The following is a 26,278-nucleotide window of genomic DNA, read 5'->3' on the forward strand; positions in this document are numbered from 1 at the left end:
GTCCAAGCAGCAACGTCCAGTCGCGGAAGTGCATACGCGAGAGCGCGCGGGACCGTCACCCGCCACCCGCCCCCGGGATTTTGGGAGGGAAGGATCGCGGTTTCTTCTCTTGTAACGCGTTATTCTCGATTCGAGATATACAAAAATAACGCAATAATTTATTTTCAGGAAAATAAATCGGGAAGAATTAGGAAATTCCGAAATAAGACGGATTTTTTCTAGATTATTGGAGTCCGCTTGCATTTTCCACAATTTTTCCCGCCCTTCGCAATTATCTGGCTTTTAAATGTTCAATTCTATCAGTGCCGATTACTGCAGATTAACTTTAATTTCGGTTCAACTTACATTTTATCTATCTTTTCTTAGTTCTGAAAATTTATAAACATAGCACGGAAGGGAACCACAAAATCGTGCGCGTTACCGACGGGATTCGGTAACAGGCGTAACAGCTGTAACGCGCGGGCTCATCCTTCTCTCATCCGCTTCTGATCTCAAGCGAGTGGCGCCTACCGCGGATGGCACGCGAAGCCGTAGAACGAGTCGTCGTCGGGCAGGCGCCGCGCTGGACCGTTCGCAGCATCCGAGAGCTGCGCGGGACCAAATTGAAGCGGGCGAGAGAAAGAGGAAGAGCGAGGTGGGCGGGCAGGGAAGGGGAGGGAGCGCGTTTCGAAACTCGAAATCTAACGAGGAGGGTACACTCAGAGCCACGCGAGCGGCCGCGCGACACGGTACGAGTATAATACTTATTCGGATGCCGGGGTGAACGACGTCGCGTTATGTGCATCGAGAAACGTGCGAGCCACGCGAGGCTCGCCTGTGCCGTCCTGTTTCTCGTGGCGATTGCTCTGCCGCTCGGTGAGTACGATTTTCATTGTTTTTTTTATTTTTTTAATTGTAGACCAATGGGAAGATACTCCAGAATTTATTTTCTTGGAGAAATATTTCCCGAATATCGGGACATCGTTTATTATTATTCGCAGAGACAGGACTCTCGTTCAAATTTTTATTTTATATTAGTATAATTTGGTATAAAAATAACGTATTTATATGATAAATGTATAATTGGTACGCATATTTGATATTTATATATATTTCACATTTATTGGACATTCTTTGCTCGCAATATTTTATATCGTTATTAATCTGTTAAATAAAATTCCTGCAATGAACAGTTATTAAATTCAATAACTTTTAACTGTATACGTATGCAAATCGTTTATAATCATAAGTACTTTTAACTATGTTATCGAATGAAATTATTAATTCTGTCTCTTTTAGTAATAATTAGCTAAATTGTTATCATTACTCAAATGTAAATTACTCAAATTTCTATAATTCTATGAATTATGTTAATTAAGAACATATATATTAATATACAATAGTTATAATTATATACATTATGTTGTTCAATAAACATAGTTACATATTTTAAAGATTAGCCGATATATATAGAATTAATGAAATATAATGATTCACTGGGTTGTCTAGTTTTTTACGAATGGTAATCATTTCAGTGATCAATCTTCGAAGAATGCAAGATGATTCAATCTTGAGCACGTCAGCCTGTGTCTGCGTTTTAATTTATATGGCGTGCCTGAAGAATAGAGAATAAAAAACAAAAAAAAAAGAAATACGTCCGAGATAAAGCTTAAAAAACCGAGACGAGACGTTTGCCTCGTATTTTAAGGAGAGGTGGAGCCATGAATAAAGAACGTTTAAGAGACTGTAACAATATGCAAATTTTTGTCTCATGGTTTTTAAAACCGCGTTACGAATTCCCGTCCAGAATTAGCCGACTGAGATTCCACCTCTAATTGCTTTATCTCGCGTCGCGTGCATCTTGCAAAAAACACGCGGAGAATGATCGTGCAATTCGGTTTGTCCGCTAATCGAAAACCGTCGCATCGCGTCGCGTCGCGTCGCGCGCGCGGAGCAGTAGTACGAGTCAGCGATAAATCGTACATTCTAAGGACGACGAATTGTTTTCGGGAGCGTTAAAGCAAGATCTCTCGGGCTCTCTCTCGCGCGGGATGGAGAAGAACGACGTAATGGGGCGGCTATTTTAACGTTAAATCCCTTTGTTACTTTTTATTCTTCAAAGCGCGAAGAATATGCCTCCCGCATCGCGGACCCGCGTCTTCTCCGCCCCGCGCTCCGCGGGCGAAATGGAGAAGAACGGCGTAATAGAGGCGGGCTATCTTACATTAAATCCTTTTCGTATTTTCGTTCCTTAAAGCGCGAGGAATATGCCTTTTATACCGCACCTCCTTCCGCCCGATGGCTCATATCTTAAAAGTGAAAAATAGTCCACTACATCTCCGGGAGCCTCGCTGTGTCGCGCGACAGGAGAAACTCCATTTCCAACCTCAGCTTCCCGTCTCTATATACGAGTCTCGCGAGCGGAGAGCGACTTGAGGCGCGGTCTGTTAATTTTCACGATGCATTGTGGACCGTGCAATCACAATGAAATGCCAGCCCGGGCTCTCCCCCTCCCCCCCCCCCCCGGCCCCAGCGTCTTTTCTATAGCGTGATGTAATTAGTTTTGCCGCTGGACGCGTATTAGCAGATTTACGAATTAACATTAAGTGGATTTCCCCCTCTCGCTCTTTCTCTTTCTCTTTTACTGGCTCTCTACGTATGTGATCCATTTAAGCAATGAAAAAACAATGAGCGCCGGGCAATCTAACTTCACCACTTAACTCGTTTACGATTTATGCGGTTGTTCGCGCGGTTGGTACATTTGCACGTAATTACGTCGTTGCATATTCTCCGCGCAGAACAGGATTAACAAAATGGCGCAAGATTTACGGGGGATGAAACGCGTGCATACTGTTTCTACTGTTGTACTTTTTACTCATTTTTGCCGTGCTCCGCTTACGGCTTAAATGGAGTAATATCGTTTATGAATATCGCAAGGAACGTTGCATAAAACTTGGAAACGCATTCGAGAAGGACCTAAATATTTAGAGCGCGGTCGAAGCGTACCTGCATATTTCGTGTTGCTCGAAAAATATATTCGCGTGACAGCTGTTACGTGTTATTGCTTGATTAAAATTATAATAATCGTGCATAAATGTGAAGAAACGGAAAATACACTCTCTTTGTGTAATTCATAATCATTTCCATTAATAATACTCTCGCGCAAGATCTATAATTCACAGTTATGACGTAACATAATCTCCTCGTAATCGGTTTTTCTCATACTCGTCTCCGTAGGCAGCCGTCAAACGCTCAATGAATTATTCCGCCGAAGGGGGCGAGCTTAGTGCATAATGTGGAATAATTATGGGAAGCGCGCCGCGCCGTTTTTCATCGATCGCCGGGAATATTCTTCGGAGAGGGATTATTTATCCTTTTACCTTTTAGGTACAGAGGGAAAGAGAGAGAGGGAGAGGGTGAGGGTTCTATTGGCCGAACTCCGGTGCACCGGAAATTCATTTCGTTCGATTGGCGATGCAACATTACCGGAGGTAATCTCGTCGTCCCTAGCGTCGTGTGTCGTGAGCGAAAATTGACAAGGGATCAACGAGACGAGGCCACGCTCCGCGCATCAGTGCGATATGAGCTGATGGCGAAATTCCCCTCTGTGACGATGTCGAGCTTATCGCAGGTGAACGATAAGCGGTTTGCCAGGTGTTCGCCGGGAAATTCCGAGCAGGCAGGCTTTCCCAAGGTCTTCTCTCTCTCTCTCTCTCTCTCTCTCTCTCTCTCTCTCTCTCTCTCTCTCTCTCTCTCTCTCGCGTCTCTACAACCGGAACTTATTCAAAGCGCGCCGCGATTATGCGTCTCGATTCGAAATTATTCCTGTCCGTACCCGCTCAAAAATTGATCGCGTCGCGCGATCCGAAATTCAGATTCGCTTCCCGAAGTACCTTCCGCGTACCAGACTACTCGAGAGTTCGCAACCGCCGGGCCTTGGACCGGGCGCGGGCGGTTGGCTCGCGAAAACGCGAATGTAACTTTAAAGGTGATGACCCGTGAATATTACAGACGCGGAATGTCGAGCTAGGAAACGACCGCCGCGCCGTTGTATGTACGTGTATGTGTATGCGAGCGCGACAAATGAAAAATTGCCGGTGCACGGGTGACGGTGTGTGCGCGCCGTTCACCGAAATGTACTCATTTATTCAACGTCCACGCTCGTGCGCCGGCATAATGTGTCATACATTATGTTATTCTTGTCGAGGCAATGTGAAAATAAACGTGAAACATTCAAGCGTCCCGATTGCTGATTTAGGCAGGCGCTTGCCGTTAAAGCTTCAAAACCAGCTCCCCCTAAAACCGCTGTATTTGCAGCGCGCGGCGGTGTGAATGCGTAAACACGTGTAAATCGAGAACGTGCCGACATCACGCATTCTTTATGTACTCGCGTTGATTAGTCATAATGATAATAATCAAAAAGCAGCGCGGTTTACCTTCGGTGAAATATATTCTGCGAACGTCGTTTGACCACTGATTGAATTTAATTAAACTTTCGCGACGGAATCACCACTCCTGGTCGGTCGCTTATTACGATAGAGAAACGAACGAATTACTCTCTGCTGCCTAAGGCGAAGCTTAGTTGCTCGCTTTAATTGTTTCTAGAGTTGGAACAGTTCTCTTCATTTCGCCTTGGCGCGCGCGCGTGTGTGTACGTATTCTGCTCTTTCATATTTCTCCGATGGTACGCCGAAAACGATTGAAATAAGACTCCCAAAGGTAACAATTGCGGATATCGAGCAGAGTATAAATTTATTACAATTTCTCTAAATTGATCAATTCCTAGATATCCTGTAAATTTAAATTATTTGTAATTCATATCAGAGAACTCAGGATAGAATTTTATTTACAGCTTTAAGTTCAAATTTAATCTGACGTATATACCTATATTATTTAGATGTAGACACAAAATACTCTTGCATGAAATCTCTCTGCAAAATAATATCTCCTTTGATGAGATACCTCTCGGGCGGGTACTTGCGTTCGTTAACGATTTCGGATACAGCGGTAACAACGGAGAAAGTCGATTATCGCTGGATTATACCAATTGCCACTTGATATCGCCTAGATTAGAGTCAAGGATGCTTCTCTCGACGAGCTTTCTTCGGCAACGCGGCGAGGGAAAATGCGGCCGGCCCCGCCTCTTCTCGAATCGAGGGCCTCGTAAAAAGTTTCGAGTATAATCTACCGTGAAACTTTTACCGGGCATCCCATAGGCATCCCCTTCGTTAGCGCACTGAAATCCATATTACGCCTCGCGAGTGGAAAAATCGCGAGTTCATTGAGGGAAAATTTCTAAAAGGGGAACACGGACGAGATGTTATCACTTGAAATTACTTCCCGGCGTGCGCTTACTCTCCGAAAAGAGTTTCGTAAAAGGTTCCTCGCATTCAGCGGCGCCGGTTGCATTCTCGAACGTCGAAAAAAAAAAAAAATTGAAAGACGTCTTGCAGACGTCTAAGGCACATTCTCCGAGAAATTAAGATATTTCTCGCCCGTCCTTCCGCTTTCTCGTGCATTCCCATCAACTCGATTTTATCGCCGTCTTCGCGCATTAAAGAATTTCCATATCGACGGCGCGGCGGACGGTTCGCTCGACGGAGCGAAATGACGGGCGGGGGACCGATGACTTCCGCGGTTCCGCGTGGCGTAGTTTCATTGCGGTAACAGCCCAAGTTTCGACCGAACTCGTGGCACAAGTGTGCACGAGGCTCCGACAAACTTCACAATAGAACTTCCGCATTTTCGCTTCGCTGCCTGCATCGCCCGCGGAGATGCACCGCCGCGGGAAGAACGACCCTTTGCCCAACCCTTCCCTCTTCAGTCTAGCTCACCCTTATTTTCCTGCCACGGCCAATCGAGCCCGCTCTTAAGTTTGCTCGTGTTTACAGGGTTCTGCCAAAATGCCGGGGCACGCGGCACGTCCGGAGACAGGATGGGATCGGATCGTTCCGGCGACGGTTCGCACACTTTGGGAACCCATCGGCAGTATAGGTAAAGTATCGCCGCGCGTATCGACGATCTCCTCGAAGCGGTAAAAGCTACCTCGCTCTTCGTCGAACCTATCTACCGGACGTAACGCGATGCAGGAAACGCGAGAAACGAGGCTCTTCACGCGGGTGGATCCACTCGATTCGCAATGACATATGCTTTGTCGTATAAAACTGCGTATCCGGTCGGATATCACACAGGAGACTCTGTAATAAAATTACGCTGCAATTATACGCACTGTTAAATATTAAAGGGTGAAATTTAAACCAATACTTCGAGTTAAATAACGTTTCGTTATTTTTTAATTATTATGTATGTCGAAATTATTATTATTATAGTTATTATTTTAACTCCATTAGTTCAGTTAAATTAACATTGTTTTAGTTAAATTAACGATATATTGAGTAGGAGCAGTGGCGAATGATTGACAATAGGAATGATTGAAAATGACTCAAATTGAATATAATTTGACACTGTGAATTTAACAGAGTAGATCGCAAAGATGTGTCGAAATGATAGCGTCAAAAGAAGTGCCGTTTCAAAATACTATCAATTGATCGACAATTAATTATGTAACATTAAGGACGGAATGCAGGAAAAGATTGGATTGCTAATGGTATTCTTTTCTTCACTTTATGTACAGCTTATATTTATATCCACGCTATGTTCTCATACATATGCCCGATGTCCTATTATTTTTCTTCTTTTTAAGTAAGTAAGCCGTACGAATTTACATAAATATAAAAATACCTTGGCTTCTCTTGGAATAAATTCTAATTTAAGTGATCTTTTAGTCTTGAAACGTTGAAATTGCGCGACAAGGTCCTCTTTGTTCTTTCGATAATTTATTTAGTAGACTAAGCAGCGTCTCCCTGGATCCTTTGTTTTTTGCGAGAGCAAAGATGGTTAGAACTGTTGTTATCTGCCAGCCGGGACGCATCTTTTGAGGGAATGGAGGCTCTCAAGGAAAACAGAAGGACGCTCTCGTCGCGAGGCATTATCAAGAAGCAGGAGGAGACGGAAGCGGAAGCGAAAGCGGAGGCCCGCGGCGATGAACGCGAGGACAAACACCTCCTTTTGTCAGAAAATGGTGCGAAAATTCCGCCTCGGCGAGACGTAAATGTCAGTAAGTAAAATTGTCGTCTCCCTAATGTTAACGTATATCCCCGGTAAATCGGACCGCGGCAAGGTGAAAATGCTCGCGGGAGTGAGATACGATATCCGTTTCTAAGCGAATCACGTTATTCCGGAAATTTTCCATATGTCAACGTAAACACTTGTTTCCGTATCGCGTCAAGCTTGGATGGCAAAAATTTCGTCGATTATTAATCGCTCACGTACGCCCAGTATCCGATCGACATGTTTTTGAAGATCTACCTTCGCTATCTGTTCGACAGCGACCCCGAGCAAGCAGCAAGAGGGCAACTTCGGCAGTCGGACGCGCAAAAAGCGTCGTAAGAGCAAGGAGGGACTGGCGGGTGCCGGTGTCAAGGATCGCGTGCACGACATCACCGAGGACAGTCGCGAGAACGAGATAAGCAAGCGGGATCGATCGCCACGGAAGAGAAACGACCCCTTCTCGAAGTCGCGGCCGAGGAGTCGGGAGGCGCGAAAGTCCCGCGCGGAACGACGAAAGCGGAAAAAGAAGGACCGGAAGGAGCGAGACAGAAGCGGGAAGAGCACGCGGCGGAACAACAGGCGGCAGGACGTCGCGCGACGATCGTCGAAGCGCAAGAGAAAGACGCACGACGGCCTGAGCGGACGTATCCTTGAAAAACTCGACCTCGCCGGGATTAACACGTCCGAGCCGGCGATCGAGAACTCGTCGAGCGTCGCCGTCGATCGCGCCTCGCTGACGGAGGCCACCGACACGACGACGACGTCGTCGAGTCTTCAACGTCGCCCGACACTCGAGACGACGAGCAGGCTGATAAGGACGACGCCGCGTCGCGGTGTCTACGCGGCCGACACGGTGGAGAGGGAATTCTCCAAGCAGCTCGAAATGGAGATCTCCAAATCCGCCCTGAAGGATCCCTCGATCTTGGATGACGGTATCTTCGATACCGCCCCGAAGAAATCGGTCGGACGGGGCGCGGAGTTGAGCGAGGTCGATGGGAAAAGCGCGGCGCGGGAGGGTAAAATCGATTTCGGGAGCTCGCATTACGACGCCGAGAAGATGCTGGGCTACTCGAGGACCGAGGAGGACCTACCGATTCTGGATCTCGAGAACGAGGTGCTGGAGAGGACCCTGAAGGACTACAACGCGTATATGACGTCGCGGCTGAAGCCGTTGTCGTTGCCGCGCTACGACGAGCTGCCGATCCGTCGCGCTTCCGGCACACACCCGCCGAGGAAGCCGATAATTAATTCCGAGGAGAGCGTCGAGGAGACCGGCGACGTGAACGCGGAAGTCACCGGCGTAACGGGAGCGTTGCAGGACGACGGCGGCACGAAAGGGGACTTATCTTGCATAAACGGGACGTTCCTGCCGGCGCCTCTATCTCGCCACGCGCTGATCAAATATGTAAAGTAAGTGCTCTCCTACCTTCTATCATCCATAATTCAATGCTCGGTATTAATCCCGGTGTAAACGATTTACGCGAACGCTATGGAGCATAAGCCATGCACGAAGTGTCTCCCGGTGCAACCGTTAATCTTAATCAGACTCTCCGAAGTCGTCTCTTCAAATCAAACCTCTCTTCGATCGAAACAAATCAAAATAAGGTATATTCCGTTAGTTAATAAAAAGTATAAAAATCGTTGGGAATTTAGATGAGATTACGTCTAAAGACGATAGCGAAATTTTGTTCCGTGACACTTTTAGATGAAGATGCAGCGATCAAATATGTAAAGTAAGCACCCTCCTGTCTTTTATCATCTGTAATCCAATGTTCAGTATAATCTTGGAGCCGAGATTCAACGGAGTCAATTGGATTTACGTTCGCTAGCTGAATTGTGTACGAAGTATCTCCTGTGACGCCAGACGTTAATTTTAATAATCGATTTTTTTTCACAAATCGACTTAGATCAAAATGTCGATAAAGCATAATAGATGTATGTTTCATTAATTAACGAATAATAGAAGTGATTGGACAACAACTTAGACGAATTTAATTCGATTCCAAAATGTGACAGTATCATTTTTCTTCGTGACACTTTTAAATGAGAATAAATAATCAAATATGTAAGGTACTCTTTTATCTTGTATATATTTTCATCCATAATTTAATATTTAATGTGTCAGATCTATTCAAAATAACGATTAAAAAAGTAGCTAGCATAAACCATGTACGAGGTATTTTCAGAAACGACTGAACGACATTAATTTCGTACAATCAAATTCTCAAATCGGTTTCTATTTAATTGAAATGTCAATCAGCTAAAGTGAACACATATCTCATCTAATTGATAAACATCTAATATTGACGGTCAACGAGAATTTACTGACAAAAATTAATTTGTTCCAAATCCGGAGAAACGCGACAGCAAAGCCTTCCCTCCCATGATGACGCGCTCTTTCAAATTAAAATCAAAATATATCCCGATTCCCATTTAGCGCTAATGCCACAGATCCTACCTGAGAAAATAGAATTTCATCGTAAAAATAACTCGCCGGCGTTCGCGTCACAATTACAAAGGTCCTCGACCCCGGGGCACGAGTATTTGGAAGCCGATTACGAGTGTGTGCCGGGCTACCGTATGGTATCCTCCGCGAGCCGATTAGTCTGCAGGAATCGTCAGTGGGTCGGACAGGTGCCAAAGTGCGAGATCGAGCAAAACCCGAACGGCGTATGCGCCGTGGCATCCTGCGAGCACGTTTGCAACGAAATTAACGGGCGTCCCGTCTGTTCCTGCTACGAGGGATTCAGATTGGACGGCCGCAAATGCGTCGGTGAGCACGATTTCGCCATACGTAGTAATTATCATTAATGGACGCTATTTTCGCAGATATATTTTTATGCGCGAACTCCGTCCACGCGCAGAGCGCCAAGTTTTTATTTCACGTCAAGCTTTTATTTCAGTCTGTACAAGCCTGACTTAAAATATATATACATTTTAGATGTTTTTACTTTCAGTTTGGTTTTCATTTCGAATCCTTACCTCGATATCTCATTTCCCTCGTGCAAACGCCATCTGTTTATCGCAATTAAAGCGATCCTGGAGTAGTAATTGTCTTGTTCAAACATCATCAAAGTATCTCGCGGAGTTAATTAATTACGCTCCTCTGCGCGGAGCAAAACGCGCGGCAGGCGGCGGATTAAACGCACGACGTTTATTGTGCAGACATCAACGAGTGTTTACTGAACAACGGTCACGGTCCCTGCCAGGACACCTGTCGAAATTTCGTAGGAGGATACGAGTGCTCCTGCGAGGGCTTGCAAGACGCGTCGCTGGCCGCCGACAATCACACGTGCGAGCGTGACAGGCACACGGGTCCGTGCAGCGTTAACAACGCCGGATGCTCCCACACGTGTCTGTCCACGATGGGCCGGGTGTTTTGCCTGTGCCCCGACGGCTTCATGCTCGAGGACGACTGGAAGACGTGCCAAGGTGAACAATTGGATCGGTCAACGATCGATTAAAACTTCGCTCGTAAACTTCGACTTTGCAATTCGATATTGCTTCCTTTTCTGGTTTATAGCTCCACGAGACATTAGGACTGTTCTTTTTAGCTGAACTTCCTGCACGGTTCATCTTTCCTTTTTTTCTTCTCGCATTGGAGAAAAGAGGAGAAAAGACGAACCGTGTAAAGAGTTCAGCTAGATAGAGCGGACCTATTAACTCGAGACGCTGTATTTTACGCGAGACTGACGCGATTGAATTTTTGCGATGAATCTCAACCGGCGCTGAACGCACTTAGGCCAGATTTTGCGGAGCATTCGCGGGAATCTCTCGCTCGGCGCGACGCTTTCGTAGGGAACGTATCGGAGACGCTTGACAAATGGCGATCATTTCCCGCAGACGTGGACGAATGCTCGGTGCCGGATCTTCAGACGGAGCTGTGTCGCTACGGGTGCATTAACACCCCGGGCTCCTATCGATGCGCGCAACCTATGGAGCTGAAGGATCAGCCGATCTTGGACAGCCTGTCCATCACTTGCCTGCCGGGCTACGAGAAGACTTCCCACGGGTGCATCGGTGAGTCAGATAATGGAAAATTCTCCGATTTTCGTCCTCAAGAATATAGGGGGGGGGGGGGGGACATTCATCTTGTCGGCGTGTTAATTTATGCGACCCTCAGATTAACTGCCGTTCCAACGCGACGAATTGTGTCCGATAGTCAGGCGCAGCGTTGAAGGATAATTCTTATATTATTAATTTTTAAAAAGTGATTAATAGCCGGCAATAAATTCTCGACAATTCTATGAAAACTCGTCGCGTCTCCCTTTTGTTGAGAACCACCCAAACTGTCAAAATGTCAAAACGAGATTTTGGCAATATAATTTCAACGGGACTCACATCACGTCTGACTGCATCCCCGAGTTTATTGTTAGACGATGCAGCTACGCGCACGAATTATAGCGCGCGGATGAATCCACTTTGCAAATTTGCACGTGTTAGGACGGCTGCTCAAGTCAGGAGTTAAGCTAATAAGTCCTCGTTAATAAGTCGGGAGAGCATCGTGTTACCGTTAGGAATGGAGATGTGACCTTCCGCGACGTGTACACGAAAACTTTGTCAGTAACCATTATTCCCCATAAGCGTTTCTTCTCAAAATAATTTATAATCCGCATTTATACATCCTTTTAACCCTTAAAGGCTATACTTTACTAGAACTTTGATCGCGTATAACTCTGGGAGTAATCAACCAAATTTTAAAAAATTATACATGAGATAGGGATAGAAAAAACTGAAGAATATAATAGAATTAGAAAAATTGCCAATAATTAATATTAAATTGTTCAAAAACATTAATTTTTTAAGTGAATGAGCGTTGAAATCGATTCTAGGTCTATATATAGACCTAAAGCCTCTAAGGGTTAATTCTTTCGTTATGTCTTTCTTATTCTTTATTTTTTACTTCTCAACTTTCACTTGTAAAATCGTGAATTCTTCTCGAGCTTGGCGATTGACACCATTCCGTAATATTTTTTGTCGCGGCGGGCGGATATTTCGTTTCGCGCAAAGCTCGCGTCGTTTAAGTTCCTTCGATCGCGAACTTCTCGGACAATTCTCCCGTACGATCCCGACGAAAGCACGCGGCAGCTTCAGTATTTCCTCGAGGAAATCCGAGTTGCCTCTCTCTCTTTCTCTCTCTCCTTTTTCCGCGAGACGGCGAACGAAGTACTGTCGAATCGTAACCCCACAGCCCCGCAAGGACGATACCTATATCACCATCGGTTACTTTCGGATGGAGAGAGAGAAAGGGAGAGAAGAAGAGAGAGAGAGAAAGAAAGAGAGAGCCTTTTCTTTTCCGCCAATCGTGCATTCCTCGGGAGAGTAACCTTCTTAGGAGTCCCGCGAGTTTCTCCCCCAATACCTTCGAATATCTCGGAACGGCTCGCACAAAATGCAGTCCCTACTGCAATCCGTTTTGCCGACGCGCACAAGCGCGCTCTCGGAAAAACGCGGCGCTTTTATCGGCATTTTATACGAAATACGCTTCCGTGGATTCCTCATACTCGCGCGCGCGTATTTGTCATGATAATATAATAAAAGCTTTTCGTATGTGCGCGAAACTTTTGTTATCGCAGATAACTCGTGTGTAGCGCGTTTGATTAATTGACGTCTAAACGAGGGGAGGCGTATCGATACCCGCTGCACATTTACAGGATGTCCAGTCCGGTATTTTCTTTCTCCAAGTACACAACAATAGTTGAAGAGATGCATCTCCCTCTTTTCCCGATACGGCCAGCGACACACGCCGAGGCTCGTAAACTGGCAATCCAATCCCGGGGCGTAAATCCTTCAATTACAATTGATGCGGTGGTCAATACCGAGAACATTACAGCTCGTTTGATACAGACAGACGCGGTTTGCGAATCTTATTCCAGGGGAATTCAATCCATTTCGGCCTTCTTTTTCCACGACAACCTCGGTCGTTAAATAGCCTCGGGGGGTGGAGGAAAGTTTTACGTGAACGGCATTTTATAAATGATTGACATTACGAGTCGCCCTCCCGAGGCGGAAATGCGTCGGCTATACGAAAATCCACGCGTTCGCGGACGATGTAAGGATCGTCTTAACGATCGGCGAGAGTATTAAGAGAGTCCCTCCTTTTAAAACAAGAAGTGACACGTTTCGTGCTTCCCTCCTCCCTCGCGAGGGAGATAAAAGAACCGTAAATACACGCGAATCCCTGCGAAATGTCACGTTTATGAGAATCCCCCGGTATTCCGGCGTCAAAGCGAAATTCTAATTTCGCTCCCGCAAAAGGCGAGAGAGACGCGCGTACCGTTTATGTATACCGGCGAAAAATAGACTATCGCGATAATCTTACAATCTCCGGCGTGTGCGCGAGAAGAAGGGGGTGCCCGGCTGAAAGAACGCTCGGGTGGATTTCTCGGGGAGAAACTGGAACGCCGACGAAAGAAATTCTTGCTCAGCGTTCCGGTCTCGGTGCGGGCTGATCCTGCCCGTCGCGTCGCATCGGGCGCGAGTTCTTGCGGGCCACGATATGCTCTTCCCGAATAAATAAATGAGCCGCGCCCCACGTTCTTGCTCGCGTTTTCATATACGGGGAAAGAATATTGGAAGATTTATCGCGGCGCAAAATGTGGGGATTAAAACGGAGGAGCGAGGGATAAAAATTGTACGGTGATAAACGATGATGAACTTCACTTAGCGGCGAATACGATTAGTTTATACGGCGGCCAACCTAAAAGTCTCGGTTTTTAATTAATCAGAAAACGGAGAGAAGGGAACCGATCTCCGAGTTTGTTGCTACAGGATTGAGAGCCGGGATTACGGGACACCCTGTATGCGTTTCCGCGCGCAGATTTATAAGCCGTGAAAGCCCAGCGAAAGTCGAGTGCTCTCGGCTATCATTGAGAGTGCTCCGGGCAATAGCGACTCGGCCACTTCGGTCAATTTAACGTAATCTCGCCGACGATTGAAAGACAGATCGAGGGCCAAAGAACGCGAGAGAGATCGCCGGTGAAGCGGTCATTACGGCGCGAATGAAAGGAGCCTTGTATATAACGTTCGTCTCGACGAACGATGTGGCGAACGATCGCCGGCCGCGTCCGATCCGTTAAGAGACGGATCGTTTGACAGTCGTGACGCTCTCGCCCGAAGGCGTGACTACGCCGAGCCGATTTTAGATTAAAGATAACTCGCGTCTACGAGATCATTTATATAGCCTCCTAATCAATTGCAGGATGTGTATCGCAACAACATGACGTGAATGACTTCTAAATGAAAAGTGATTAAGTCTGAGAGATAACGAGAGATACAATGTAATATTAATATAATCGATAACAAAATATTTCGTACAAAACATTCATTTTTTGATAATTTCGCTTTGATGTAACTATATTAATTAAAAGATACATCATCCGTGTTAATTATATATAATATTAATTGTAATTTATGAAAATTCACCGAGCTCAAGTAGAGCAAAGTTATAAAGAGGCACTTAATGAAATTTTATATTTCCGATATATTTTGGCATGAAATATGTATATTAAATGAGTCATGACCGTTTATGATAATTAGGTAAATAGGAAACGTGTCAATATATGGTCGGGCTGGGTATCTTTCGTGCCTAATAATATTAATGGATGTACATTGAAATATTTATTTTTTTCTTCAATACTCTCAGACGCAAGAAATTAATTGATCGATCCAGTAAAAAGGACGCAAATTAAATTTGGGCTTTTGTGTTTAGATATCGACGAGTGCGCGGCTGACAACGGTGATTGCAGCGAGGTGTGCGAGAACACCGACGGCAGCTTCTTCTGCGCCTGCGACGGGGACGAGAAAGCCCTGTCATCCGACGGGAAATCCTGCGTAGGTACGTGCTCCTTGACAAATCACTTTCCGCGCCCTCGTTCATTTCGCGCGGGACGTGCTCCCCGCCGCGCTCCGGTACGGCACCGGACGATCGAACGCGATGGGTGAACGCGACGGATGAATGCGATGAGTGAACGCGACGTACGCGGGGTGTGCTCGTTACGCTTCCCTTAGTCGAGCGATTTTAACGTGGCCGCTCCCCGCAGGAAAAAGTTGAACGCTCAACGCCACCCGCCTCTTTGTCGTAAACTTTTAAACGTTTTCAATTATGTGTAACTTTGTGAATTTCGAATAAGCCGTGCGTTTACGGGAAATGGGAGAGGGTGGGTGGGGGGAACGTGCATCGGTACCCGGGTAGTCGCGGCGCATCCGCCAGCAAGGGGTAGCATTATGCAAAGCTGTCACGCAGGAGCGACTTCCACCAGGACGCGTCACAGCCGCGATAGGTCCTTCCCCTCTGCCGGCATTGGCATCTGTAATTCCTGTCTTATGTACATACATACATTACATATCGTATTTGATACGTGGAAGCCTCGCGCGGCTGTCGTGGCTGACATAATATCGATGTGGAGGGTTCCCGCTTTGAACGCGCGCGCGTTACATACATAGATTACGCGCCGAGCCCGCGCGAGCTTTATGAGCCGTACGTGAAATGCTAGGCTCGCCATTGACGCACGCTGTTAGTTCGAGGCGGGTTGCTCCTAGTTGCGCGAACACAATCGATATCTGCCCACCAATGAATAGCCACAAAATCGTTTATTTATCCCCGCGGGCCCCGCAAGGGACGACGTAATGTTGCGTCAAAGGAAAAGGAGGTATTCCCGGTTTATCGAATCACATTGGAAATTGATGCAAATAACGTCTCATCGGAGATCGATGTAAATTGGATACAGATAACTCGATCGAAATTCAATATATACTTGTGTTTATTTCTATCAATGTAGATTAATTTTAATCTCGGTTTAACTTTTATCTTTTTCCAACTTTCAAAACTAGAAAAAAAGATAAAAAGAGTAAGTTAAATCGAGATTAAAATTAATCTACATTGATAGAAATGCACATTAGTCTGAAATAATATCTGTCAATGGATCATGAATTAAAAAAATAAATCTTAAAATCTTTGAGGTCTATAGTGAGTGAAAAAAATTCTTCTTGCAATTTAAGAAATAACGAGCATTATCTTGTTTCCTTTCGGTGGTTCCTCGAGTTGGTGATTCGAGTTTCTGCATTACGACGCACGGATTATAATCCCGGACTGTAATCTTCATCTTCCAGACATAAATAGTATCGCGTGCCTGCCGTTAAATCCGGTCGATCGCGGCTACTTAATATGCTCCCGATCAGCTACGTCCAAGTTGTGGCGCGACAGGCGAAAAGTGCCCAATCGACCCAGCACGAGGTGCTTCCTCAAGTGCCCCCGTGGGTATCAGCTTCGCGGTGAGTACGAGTTGACCTGTCGATCCGACGGCACCTGGGACGGACCGCAGCACGGAAAGTGCGTCAGTGAGTATGGAAGTTTTTTCTGAAAAAAAAAAAAAAAACGATTTATCGGCGAGGAATATCGAGGAACAGTTTTCGTTGGTTTCTTTCTCCCCGTCTCTTGGTTTCGTTTAACGCATTCGGACATCTAAATCCGAGATATTTTAATATTAATAGACAATTGGATTTTCAGCAAAGCAACGAGTCCTCAAAAAATATTTAAGTTTCATTAAACTTTTCAAGTTTCTCTGAAGCGCCTTCGAAGTTATTTTTGCGCGATCTGAAGAATTCTTATTTTTCCTCACAAGACAGGCGGAACTTAAAAATTCTCAACTAGACGATTTAGTGACGAGTATTTTTTAAATTATATTATTCATGTAGAATTTGGAGTAGGTATTTTTCCTTAAAAAAGGAAATAAAACATTTTTGTGTTGTCGCGTGAAAAATTGGCACGATATATATACATCGGCGGAGGAATATCGTCCTTTTTCTCGCGACAGGATACAGCAAGCCCCGATTGGAGTGTCCGAAGGACGTCGTAGCCGAATTACCGCCGGGCAGGGACGAGGCGTTCGTGACCTTCGATCAACCGGCGACGGATCTCGATTGGTTCCGATACGTGCGATCGAAGCCTTCCTGGGGTACGCGGCTCGAAGCCAATCTGGAGCCCGGCGTGCACGAGGTCACATTTTTCGCGCGACACCCGGTATCGAAGAAGCAGGCCAGCTGTGTATTACGCATTATCGTCAAAGGTAATTAATTTGCGCGGATGCGTGTTAACGACGTATTACGGGGCTATAAGCCCCGCTAACGATGATACTCGTTCGAGCGCTCGTGATAATCACCGTACCCTCTATATCGCCAGCAGAAATAGCAATTATTAATTTGTAATTGCCCAATCGCGATCTTTTCCCCCGTTCCGACAATGTTATATGTATGTATACGTTCTCAAAGTTAATTATCGCGTCGCCGGCATTCTTGTTTTCAGAGAGATTTTTTGTAGTTATTCAAACCTGTTTGCACATTTGTTAATAACTGCGTTTTGAGAGAAATTGGCTGTAAAAATCACCGCAAACGATTTACCGAAACGAATTACCGGTTAAACGTTGGTTTAAATCATGCAGCAAATATTAGCTCCCCGAAAACATGGTCGTTCACTTATAGGGTCAGTTACACCCGGGTAATCCGCGATACGCTCCCGCATTAATTAATCCGGATTATAGAGATTGCACTCTGCGGAAGATAGTGGATAAACGTCTCTTGAACCCCCCCTGCGAATCTTGATTAATAACGGACGGAGATGGGAGGTAGCACGTAGGCTAATTCCATCGGAGGAACACATGTTTAAATAAACTACAGCGCGCAGAATGGAGGGCCGTACATCATTTAGCCGTCGCGGAAACTTCGCAGTTTCTCAATGATTAACAGCGCGAGATTGAAATATTCTCCTCCCTTGTTTCCGTTTCTTGGGCGATGATAATTCGGGATTCGCGCGCGCGTTGCGAACACAAAGCGGTGTGATACAAGCTCGCGCGCGAAAAGAGGGAGAGTACCACACGCGAGTTGGCAAATTGTTACGTTGGCCTTGTAAACGAACGTCGTCGTGTCAAAAGTTCCCCACGTCGCCCGTTAATGTCGGGCGTCGAGATCCTTCAGATGCGTCTTAAGAATATTAGGTCCCGCGCGCCGTGCGTCCCACCCCAACCCTACACCCCCCCATCGTCTATCCTGACGCATCTTGCCGGGACGTGAGCGAAATACGCGCGGTAGCTCGTTGCACCGCGAGTTAAATCCTTATATGATTCCGGGCAAACTTACTTCTCGCGGCAGAAACTGGTAAATTATTACCGCGCACTCGTAAAAAAGACCCTCGCTGTCTCCCTTCGCCCCGCCCCCCCCCCATCCCCGTCGCGCGACGCTATTCCAATTTGATTTTGCATCGAGATGAAACGCGTCACGTTGGAGAAATGCAGTTTTCCTGCAACACGTACGTCAGGAACATTTCTAGGATTTCGTGAATATAAATCTGCTGGTAAAAACGGTGGAAACAATCCGCGATTCCCGGCTGTTTACCTCCTCGAGTGAGTCCTCGCGGACGATTTAACATGCATTCCGAGCGTGTTCGGTGCAAGGACTGATTTCGTTTAACCGGGGGCGTTATTCTAAGGATCGCACTCGGGGGTGCTCCGCGAAATCTTATAAGAGTACAGCGTGTACTCTCATTTGTGTGTGCCTAAAAGTAAGTTGACGAAACTAATTTAATGCAAACTCCGGAGCTTCGTCACTGACACTCGAGCCAACGAGTTTTCTCGGGGAAAACGTTGGCCTGATTCCGCGGACCGGTCCGCAACTCGACTGCGCTATTTCTTTTTTCCGCGTATATAACGTAACGAGCGGGGGACTTGGCGCGTGAATAAGCTTTTCCAGACCGACGAGTGTACGACGCAAGAGAGAAAATATCAAATTATACTCCCTTTCTCTTAGGGAGCATAATTCCCTTCCTCCCGTCCCCTTCGTTCATTTGTTTCCTCTCGTCCAGATGAGAAATGTATTTACGAGGGAGGACACGCGCGCGCGGCAGCAGGAAAACTTGAATTAAGCTCGTTCCACTCCTCCGCCCGACCCCCCCCCCCCCCGTTTTATGACTCCAACGTCACGCTACGCGCGACGAGCGATAAATGAACCTCGGTTCCTTCGGACTTCTTCGGTCTTCCACTTTTGCCGTCCTTCCGCCGCGCACTCGCGACTGCGCCAAGTCGCCGATTCATCATTCGACGTCGTTGCGGAAATCGAACTTTCTGACATCGCCGTCGATTCGATTCGGCGAGGAGGCGAGTTTTCTCACGGCCCGCAATTTCCTCGCTTAACGCGGGCGCGAGCACAGCCGGAAGGTCCGCCGTTACTTCAATTTTTGCTAATCCCCAACTCCTAGGTGGCGAGGCACCGAAAGTCAAAGACTGTCCGGGGGACATCGAGGTCGTCGGCAGAAATGGAACGGCGATCACGTGGACGGAGCCCACCTTCACGGATAACGTCAAGGTGACGCGGATCAGCAATAATGAGGTAAAAGGGCATGGATATACCTCTACGTATCGTAGAGATAAAGAATCGTACGTCTGGTTTTGGTCAAAATGGTTACCCGGACAATATAATGACCAAAATCAGGACATAAGACGTCTTTAAGACTTCTTATATACCTCGATTTTTGACATTGTGCTGTCTGGGTAATACACTTTTCAATATATCAGGAGCTTGAATTGTATAATGGTAAAGGGTCTTATGTCTCTTATTACTAGTTTCTGAGATAATGTTTTTCTAAAGTTGTATCGAAAATTTTAGTGTCTTAATTTTGGTCAGATACAGCGTGTCATTGGCAGTTGTACTATTAAACATGTCAGTAAATTACTTAATTAGAAACCCAATAAAACAAGTTGCTACTTTGATTTTATATCTAAAAAAATACGCCATTTCCCTATTTAAAACTTTAAATCTCGTTTTCTCTAAATTCATTACAATGGGGATACGATTCTTTACCTCTAACAATAAGTTACAGATCTGTGAAATTTATGTTAACGCGCTCTCGTCATGAAAACATGAATGAAACGCTCGAGTTTGTTTCGGGCACAATTCCAGCGGTATCGTAATTACGCCTGAATAATTATAATTGACATTCCGGTGTGCCCGTTCTATAAACTGATGTCTACATAATTATCCAGTAATATCAATGTTATCTGATATACGTTTGATTTCCATCTCGGGTATTCGGGCATGCAGCGTCGCGAACAAAAATTGGTTGATATCTCGATAATCGAAGTTTATGCATCATAAAAAGCTGTCGTATTCGGTATGTGCATTCGATACGCATATACCGGCGATACGTATCGCGTTACACGCGGGCTTGATAAATCGCGTGGGATTGGGAGGGATGCGATTTTCAGCAAATCATTAATATTCCGCAAGTGTGAAAATGCCCATTACGTGATATGTATTATCCCCGATGTGATATATCGAGATTGCCGTTTTATAAACGAGCGGAAATTCGCCGGCAGAGATACCGGCGTGATATAAATTAAGTTCTCGAATAAATGAATGATCACGGACATTTTCCTAATAACCGAAAACACGCCCGTCGCGTTACAATTTCCTTCCCAAATTGCGATAATCGCGGCGCGCCGAATGACTGATTAATTAACGCCGATCTGAAATTAACGCGCGAATATATCGGAATGTATGTACTGTTTCGCTGGCTTTAATTAGCTTGTTTGTCGACGCGCGTCAATTATATATATATATATATATACATATATATATACAATTCGGAAAATATACATATATATATATATGTATATTTTCCGAATTGTACTCTGGCTCCCCGTCATTCATTCTAGAACGTGCTTTTTGATGAATAATGTAAATTTTTGGTGCGGCGGTGCGGCATAATACGGACGAGCAAAAGCCCGATTCCGCGGCTACGAAAACCGCGAGCGTAAAATTAGTTAAGTGTAATTTTCCGCCGCAAAATCGAGGAAGAGAGAGAGATAGAGAGAGATTTTGGGAATAAATCCGCCAGGAAGCGAGATTCCCGCGCTCGCGGCTCGTGCCAAAAATTCTCACGCGACCTCACTACCGGAAGGGGTAATTTTCACTTGAGCTTTCCGGAAGTCGGTGGCGAATTTCGCACACATCTCTCTCCTCTCCGCCCTTTATTGTCGCGCGTCACCGCGATTTATCGAGGGCGACGATATTTTTCCGTCTTACGTACCTTGCCGCAGAGCCCGGGTCGTCGCTTCGATGTCGGCGGCCACAGGATCGAGTACGAGGCGAGCGACGAGGCCGGTTGGTCGAGCAAGTGCGTCTTCGTCGTGGTCCTTCGTCAGGAGTAAACGACCGGAGAGGTGCGACGGGGAAGGATCAGGGATGCGAGAGAGCGAGAAGAAAGGGACGAAAAGAGAGATATAGAGAGAAAAGAGAGAGAAACGGACGGAGAGAAGAGGGAAGAAGCAGTGCGGAAGAATAACGATAAGGTAATATAAATGGAAATGTTACGGGAATCGGGCACAGAGACGTTCTTTACCATAGGCCCCGTAATGGGTTCCGTTTTGTCCGGCAGGTTACACGCGGGAACACAGTGAGAAAGAGAACGGATATATCCTTTCGCACGTACCGGTGCATCCCTTTCTCAGTCCTCTTCCCCCTCGCGTACTCGCGGCACCTTGGGCGCCAATGAAGATTTTTAGGACAGGGATGGAAGTACGTAACGATTAGCCGCTAGATTTATGCGATCGAACTCCCATCGACTGCCACTTTTTGATAGAGTAAACGTAACGATAGTTCGTATAGCGTTGTACGAAGCATTTCATTGTACGAAGATCATTGTCTTGCGCAGACGGGGGGGAAGGTGGGACTTCTTTCCCAGGTAGAAATGCGGAAGCCTCGTGTAAAATTCGCGTTCGCACCTCGTGTGAAATTTCTGTAAAACTTTTCGCGCGAAGCCTCCTTGATTTTGTTAATCAACGCGCTGTCGCGCATTCCTGCCTTCTCCCCCTAATCACCGTGTCGACGCAATTTTCGTGGCGATCGCGAAAAGATGATGCCAGCTACCAGCTACATAATGCGTTAGTAATCACTTTACGGGACGAAATTCGCGTTATCGAGTCTCGCTGCACGTTGAACAGAGATTAACGGGCGCCGATTAGCGCCCGACGTCTCGTCGATGCGAACTCTCGATGAACTTCCGAGGTGACGAGCGCTCCTCGCGAATATATTCCGTGGTAATTAACGCGGCTGTCTCGCGTACGGAGGCGTATACCCGCCACCGAATTTCTTGCTCGCGACGAGATTCCCGCCGAATGTGTGCATCCCGCTGACAAGGCCAGACAATGGGGGATCAACGTGCGTTGCCATCAAAATCACACGCGGGCACCGATATTCCGAGCGAGCTGACGCGGATTATCAGTGCAGTGTTAAGTTGCATGAGTTATCGCGCTTTAAGGCTAATGTTTAGGGATGTTGATAGAGAGAAAGATAAATGGACGGAGAAAGAGAGAGAAAAAGAGAGATACAAATGTTAGTATTGCTTCCTCTCGTTGCTCGGTCTTGAAATTGCAAAATTTTTTAATGTCTTACGCAATACGAATGTCGAGGCATAAATTAAAAAAGCAAGCAATGTGATATATAATATTGTTTTGTTTTGTACAACTTATTGTTAGTTCAATATTGTTTATTGAATTAATTTGTTAGTGTTTCGCTGACTGAATAGAATAATTGTAATTTTTCAATTGACGATGATTTTCTTACGGTAAAACTAGTACTTCAAACTTCTTCGAACTTCCTTTAACTATATACCAAGAGCATACTCATAAATTCGTCGAATGTTTTGCATAAATCATTGCTCTCTCCTTATTATGAAATATTATTGTTTTTTTTCTCTCCTTTTCAACTCCGCTTTTATATTAAATGATGAATAACAAATTCTCGAGGTGCGGGAAATGAAAAGTAATCCCGCGAAGTACGGTTGCGCGAGAGGTCTGTTTACAGAGTTGGCGCGACGAATAATTAACTGCCGTCTAATTACAACGTTCCGGCACAAGCGAAACGCGTATTTGCAGGCAACAGAAATCCCATTTCTTAAAGCGTCCCAATTACCGAGACCGCCGTCGGTTCTTCTTTCGTCGCAAATAATTATTGGTTACTGTTTACGTCTCGAGACCGACGGGAGAAATACGGAAAACACGCAAACACTTGTGTTTGTGCACGCTCTCATTAATAGGCGCGCGCGCGCGAAACCAACAATCCGCGTTTGCATCATTGATCAATTAATATAGTGTTCGTTATGTAAGCTGGTAGCGACCGGCGCGTTTAATAATCGCGGCGCCCGATGCGGTTTTGCGTTCCACCAAACGACGAGACATCGTAGCGTAACGCAAAAGGGGTAAAGGAGAAGCGGTCTACCGTAAAATGAGCTCAGATCGCACGTGTAACTTTACGCCACGCTGAACGGAATCGCGTCGCATTTAACATGAGAAAACATCGCGTAACGTTTAAAGGAGATGATTCGTTGCGTCTTCTCTTAACAAAAATTAATTTCTCGTCGAATTCGCACGGTTTCGAAACTCGATGTACATAATCTTGTTTTTACGTAGAATTATACATGTATAAGATACTTGTGAAAACTTTTATATATAATTCTCTCTATCGTGTGTTCCAAAAGTATCCCCGTCAGGGTGCGATCCAACCCCATGTCCGCGGTAGCGCAAAAGACAGATGGATATTTCGTTTACTATTTATTAATATTCCTCTACCGTCACTCGCATATCATTGTTACGATCGATTGTCGTCGTACGACATATTAATATAGATGTATAAAATTTATGTATTAAATATACGTGTATACATACACATGTACGTATGTATATTACAAAAAAAAGTCGCCGGACGATCCGCGCGAACCGTCGCGGCTCGGCGCGGCCGCGGCCACGCATCGTTGTTGCCGCTGCATAACAAAAGCATATTTTATTGACATCGCTTATTAAAACGGTTGCGCGCGCCGCGCCCGCCGTGTCGGTTCGCGCGGAGACACTCTCTCTCTCTATTTTATATCTATCTACTCTTAAATGGCATTATTGATGACGGCAGCTTATTCCATTGCTGATCTACTTGGCTATGCGGAAATAATCTACTGCTGCGACGTCACCGATCGAGGCACGAGGTTCGTCTGAAGTATCCACCAAGAAATCTCAGCAACGTGACGAAAGTCATACGTACATACGTATACTGATTACACTACCTTTTTTAATATAGGCTTATTTAAATCTTCTCTCGTTTAAAAACCGCGCGAAGAAAATATCGAATAATGGAGACATCACTTCGAAAAAAATACGTCACCGCTTACGAAACGAAAATATCGGTACGCGAGTTACAGGGCGCCGTGTTAACCATTTTCTTCCAGGCAACGCTTCCCGGAGTTAATTACGATCGATCTTCCAGTTGCGGATACGCGCAGGTGCTCGCAGGTGCCGATTCACACGACAGTCTTTCCTCGAGAGGGGGATGGGGGAGCTGGCGGAGTTAACTTACGTTCGCCTATTACGTGTCGTTCACGGGCCCTTACGTGCAACATTCATGCCGCGGCGGCAATATTCTAGTCTCGACGCGGCCCGCACCGTAATGAGTCGATGGCGAAACTACGTGATCGGTCCTCGTGGCGCGTTGCCGATATTGCCGCTGCCGCAGCTGCTGCTCCCGCGCCTGTCGCAGGGGGTGGTATTGTTGTCGGCCCGGGTGTCGATCTGAGAACACACGTTTTCCCATTATCGAGTATCCGTCCATGTGTGCGAGATACATGGCCAGAAATATTGTTTTGAACTCAAAGGACCGGCATATTTTCATCTTCGGTGTGATAAATACTTTCTAATATTCCTATATTGTCCAATATACGAGAGAGCACGAAGTAAAACTGATATTGTGAAATTTCTTCGCAGTATAAAGTGCTCGGCGTGTTTATAGCGTTCAAATTTGAACGCAACAATCGTACGAACATAACTTATAACGAGAAAACTTCCGCGAAATAGAAATTAATCACGTAAGTTTACAAGCATCGAGAGCTTCGATTACCGCTGTAATCAGCCACCGAATCGCCTTAACTGACGTCGGCTTTCAAGTAAATGGACCAGGATAGTCCGTCGCCGATACGTCGCGTCGTAAGTCGAGCCGAATGCAGATGCTGGCGGAGAGTTGTTGCGAAAAAGCGACGGGAGAAACGCAGAGGGAGAAGGAGAGAGTAAAAGTGGCGGACAAAAACTTTCCAAGTACCGGGTGTATACTGTCGTTAATCATATAAAGTCAATCTACGTCAGATTACCAAGATTGATTAGGTACACTGAAAGCCTGATGCATCAAAGGGCAGGGAAGGGGATTCAAGGTATATTACGTCGATGTTCGATGTTACTCCGGCGCTTTCGGACGGTTGTAAACGGCGGCTCCCGATATCGGATTCTACGAATAAAAACACGTGTAGAGCTGCGAATTCGCGCGCGCGCGACAATCTCGACGAAATAAAAATTCGATAAGCGGATTTCAAAATGGAATTGGCAGTCGCGGTAAGGTAATGCGGTCTGATTCCACTTTTCGATCATTTATCATTATCATTGTGTCGTTATTGCTATTATTGTGGCCGCATCATTGTGGCGAGCGCGATGAAAGACGTTAACACAGAAGCCGAAGACAATTCCGTTTCATCTTCAGTAAGTGGTTGTCGTCATCCCGGAAATACCGCTTTCAGCTCGCCGGCATTGTCGTTGCCCCCTTTTTCTTCTCTATGTCTTATTAACAAGCGGTGGCTCTAACGCGCCTAAGAGATTGCGCCGCAAACCGTGGCGTATGTAAATCACGCTGGCAACACCAGAGAGAAAGAGAGAGCGGCAGAGAGCGAGAGAGAGAGGGCGACGACTGTTCGAGCTGTTCATTAACTACTTCGTGGTGCGCCAACAGCACTTAGCCGTCGGTCCGTTGTTACGATGCAGATGTTAGCCCCTCATTGTAAGTTGTGCCAGTGAATGACCACCGAATGTATATTTATTAGTGCTGCAGTTGCGTTGTATAGTCACAGGGAAATGACATGTTATTATATCATGTATTTTCTTTTAAGTAAAAAAAAAAAATGTATCAGTTGTTAATCGTTACGAAATTGTAAACGGTAAAGAAAGATATTTCACAAATATGTTGGACCATATAATTGCCTTCGTAACCGCGAAATGCGTCAGTTTTGTGTCGGCTTTCAATTTTTTATCGGACTTTCAGCGAGGGCATTTGTCCCGCGCGCGCGCGCGCGAAATCAATTCCACGTTATTTTCAATCGCATTTAACGTTTGTTATT

At 45.8% G+C, this 26,278-nt stretch overlaps 2 protein-coding genes across 2 annotated transcripts in view; one reads left to right on the forward strand and one right to left on the reverse strand.

Annotated features, from left to right (window-relative positions):
• Positions 1-571: 571 nt before the first annotated feature.
• LOC139770632 (uncharacterized) lies at positions 572-23,802 on the forward strand. The gene is made up of 13 exons (XM_071702701.1): positions 572-855; positions 5,871-5,973; positions 6,900-7,096; positions 7,368-8,499; positions 9,609-9,862; positions 10,255-10,521; positions 10,933-11,109; positions 14,801-14,926; positions 16,201-16,428; positions 16,905-17,156; positions 19,337-19,467; positions 21,177-21,428; positions 21,515-23,802. The coding sequence occupies exons 1-12, from the start codon at positions 777-779 to the stop codon at positions 21,285-21,287; spliced, it is 3,057 nt and encodes a 1,018-aa protein (XP_071558802.1). The 5' UTR covers positions 572-776; the 3' UTR covers positions 21,288-21,428; positions 21,515-23,802.
• LOC139770650 (uncharacterized) overlaps positions 23,671-26,278 on the reverse strand; it is a 38,820-nt gene continuing 36,212 nt past the window's right edge. The window contains exon 22 of the mRNA XM_071702725.1: positions 23,671-24,692. Within this exon, the coding sequence (XP_071558826.1) occupies positions 24,511-24,692 (182 nt within the window). The 3' untranslated portion in view covers positions 23,671-24,510. The remainder of the gene's footprint in view (positions 24,693-26,278) is intronic.

The sequence above is a fragment of the Temnothorax nylanderi genome, unplaced genomic scaffold, assembly GCF_030848795.1.
Source record: "Temnothorax nylanderi isolate EJ_2023f unplaced genomic scaffold, tnyl_v1.0 TNYL_tig0031_pilon, whole genome shotgun sequence".
Classification (NCBI taxonomy): Eukaryota; Metazoa; Arthropoda; class Insecta; order Hymenoptera; family Formicidae; genus Temnothorax; species Temnothorax nylanderi.

Bases quoted from the DNA above. Each gene is read 5' to 3' on its own strand.
- LOC139770632 (XM_071702701.1), top strand. From the start codon at position 777: ATGTGCATCGAGAAACGTGCGAGCCACGCGAGGCTCGCCTGTGCCGTC. The intron at 856-5,870 runs GTGAGTACGATT...TCGTGTTTACAG, and splicing joins GGCGATTGCTCTGCCGCTCG to GGTTCTGCCAAAATGCCGGG. The intron at 5,974-6,899 runs GTAAAGTATCGC...GTTATCTGCCAG, and splicing joins GGAACCCATCGGCAGTATAG to CCGGGACGCATCTTTTGAGG.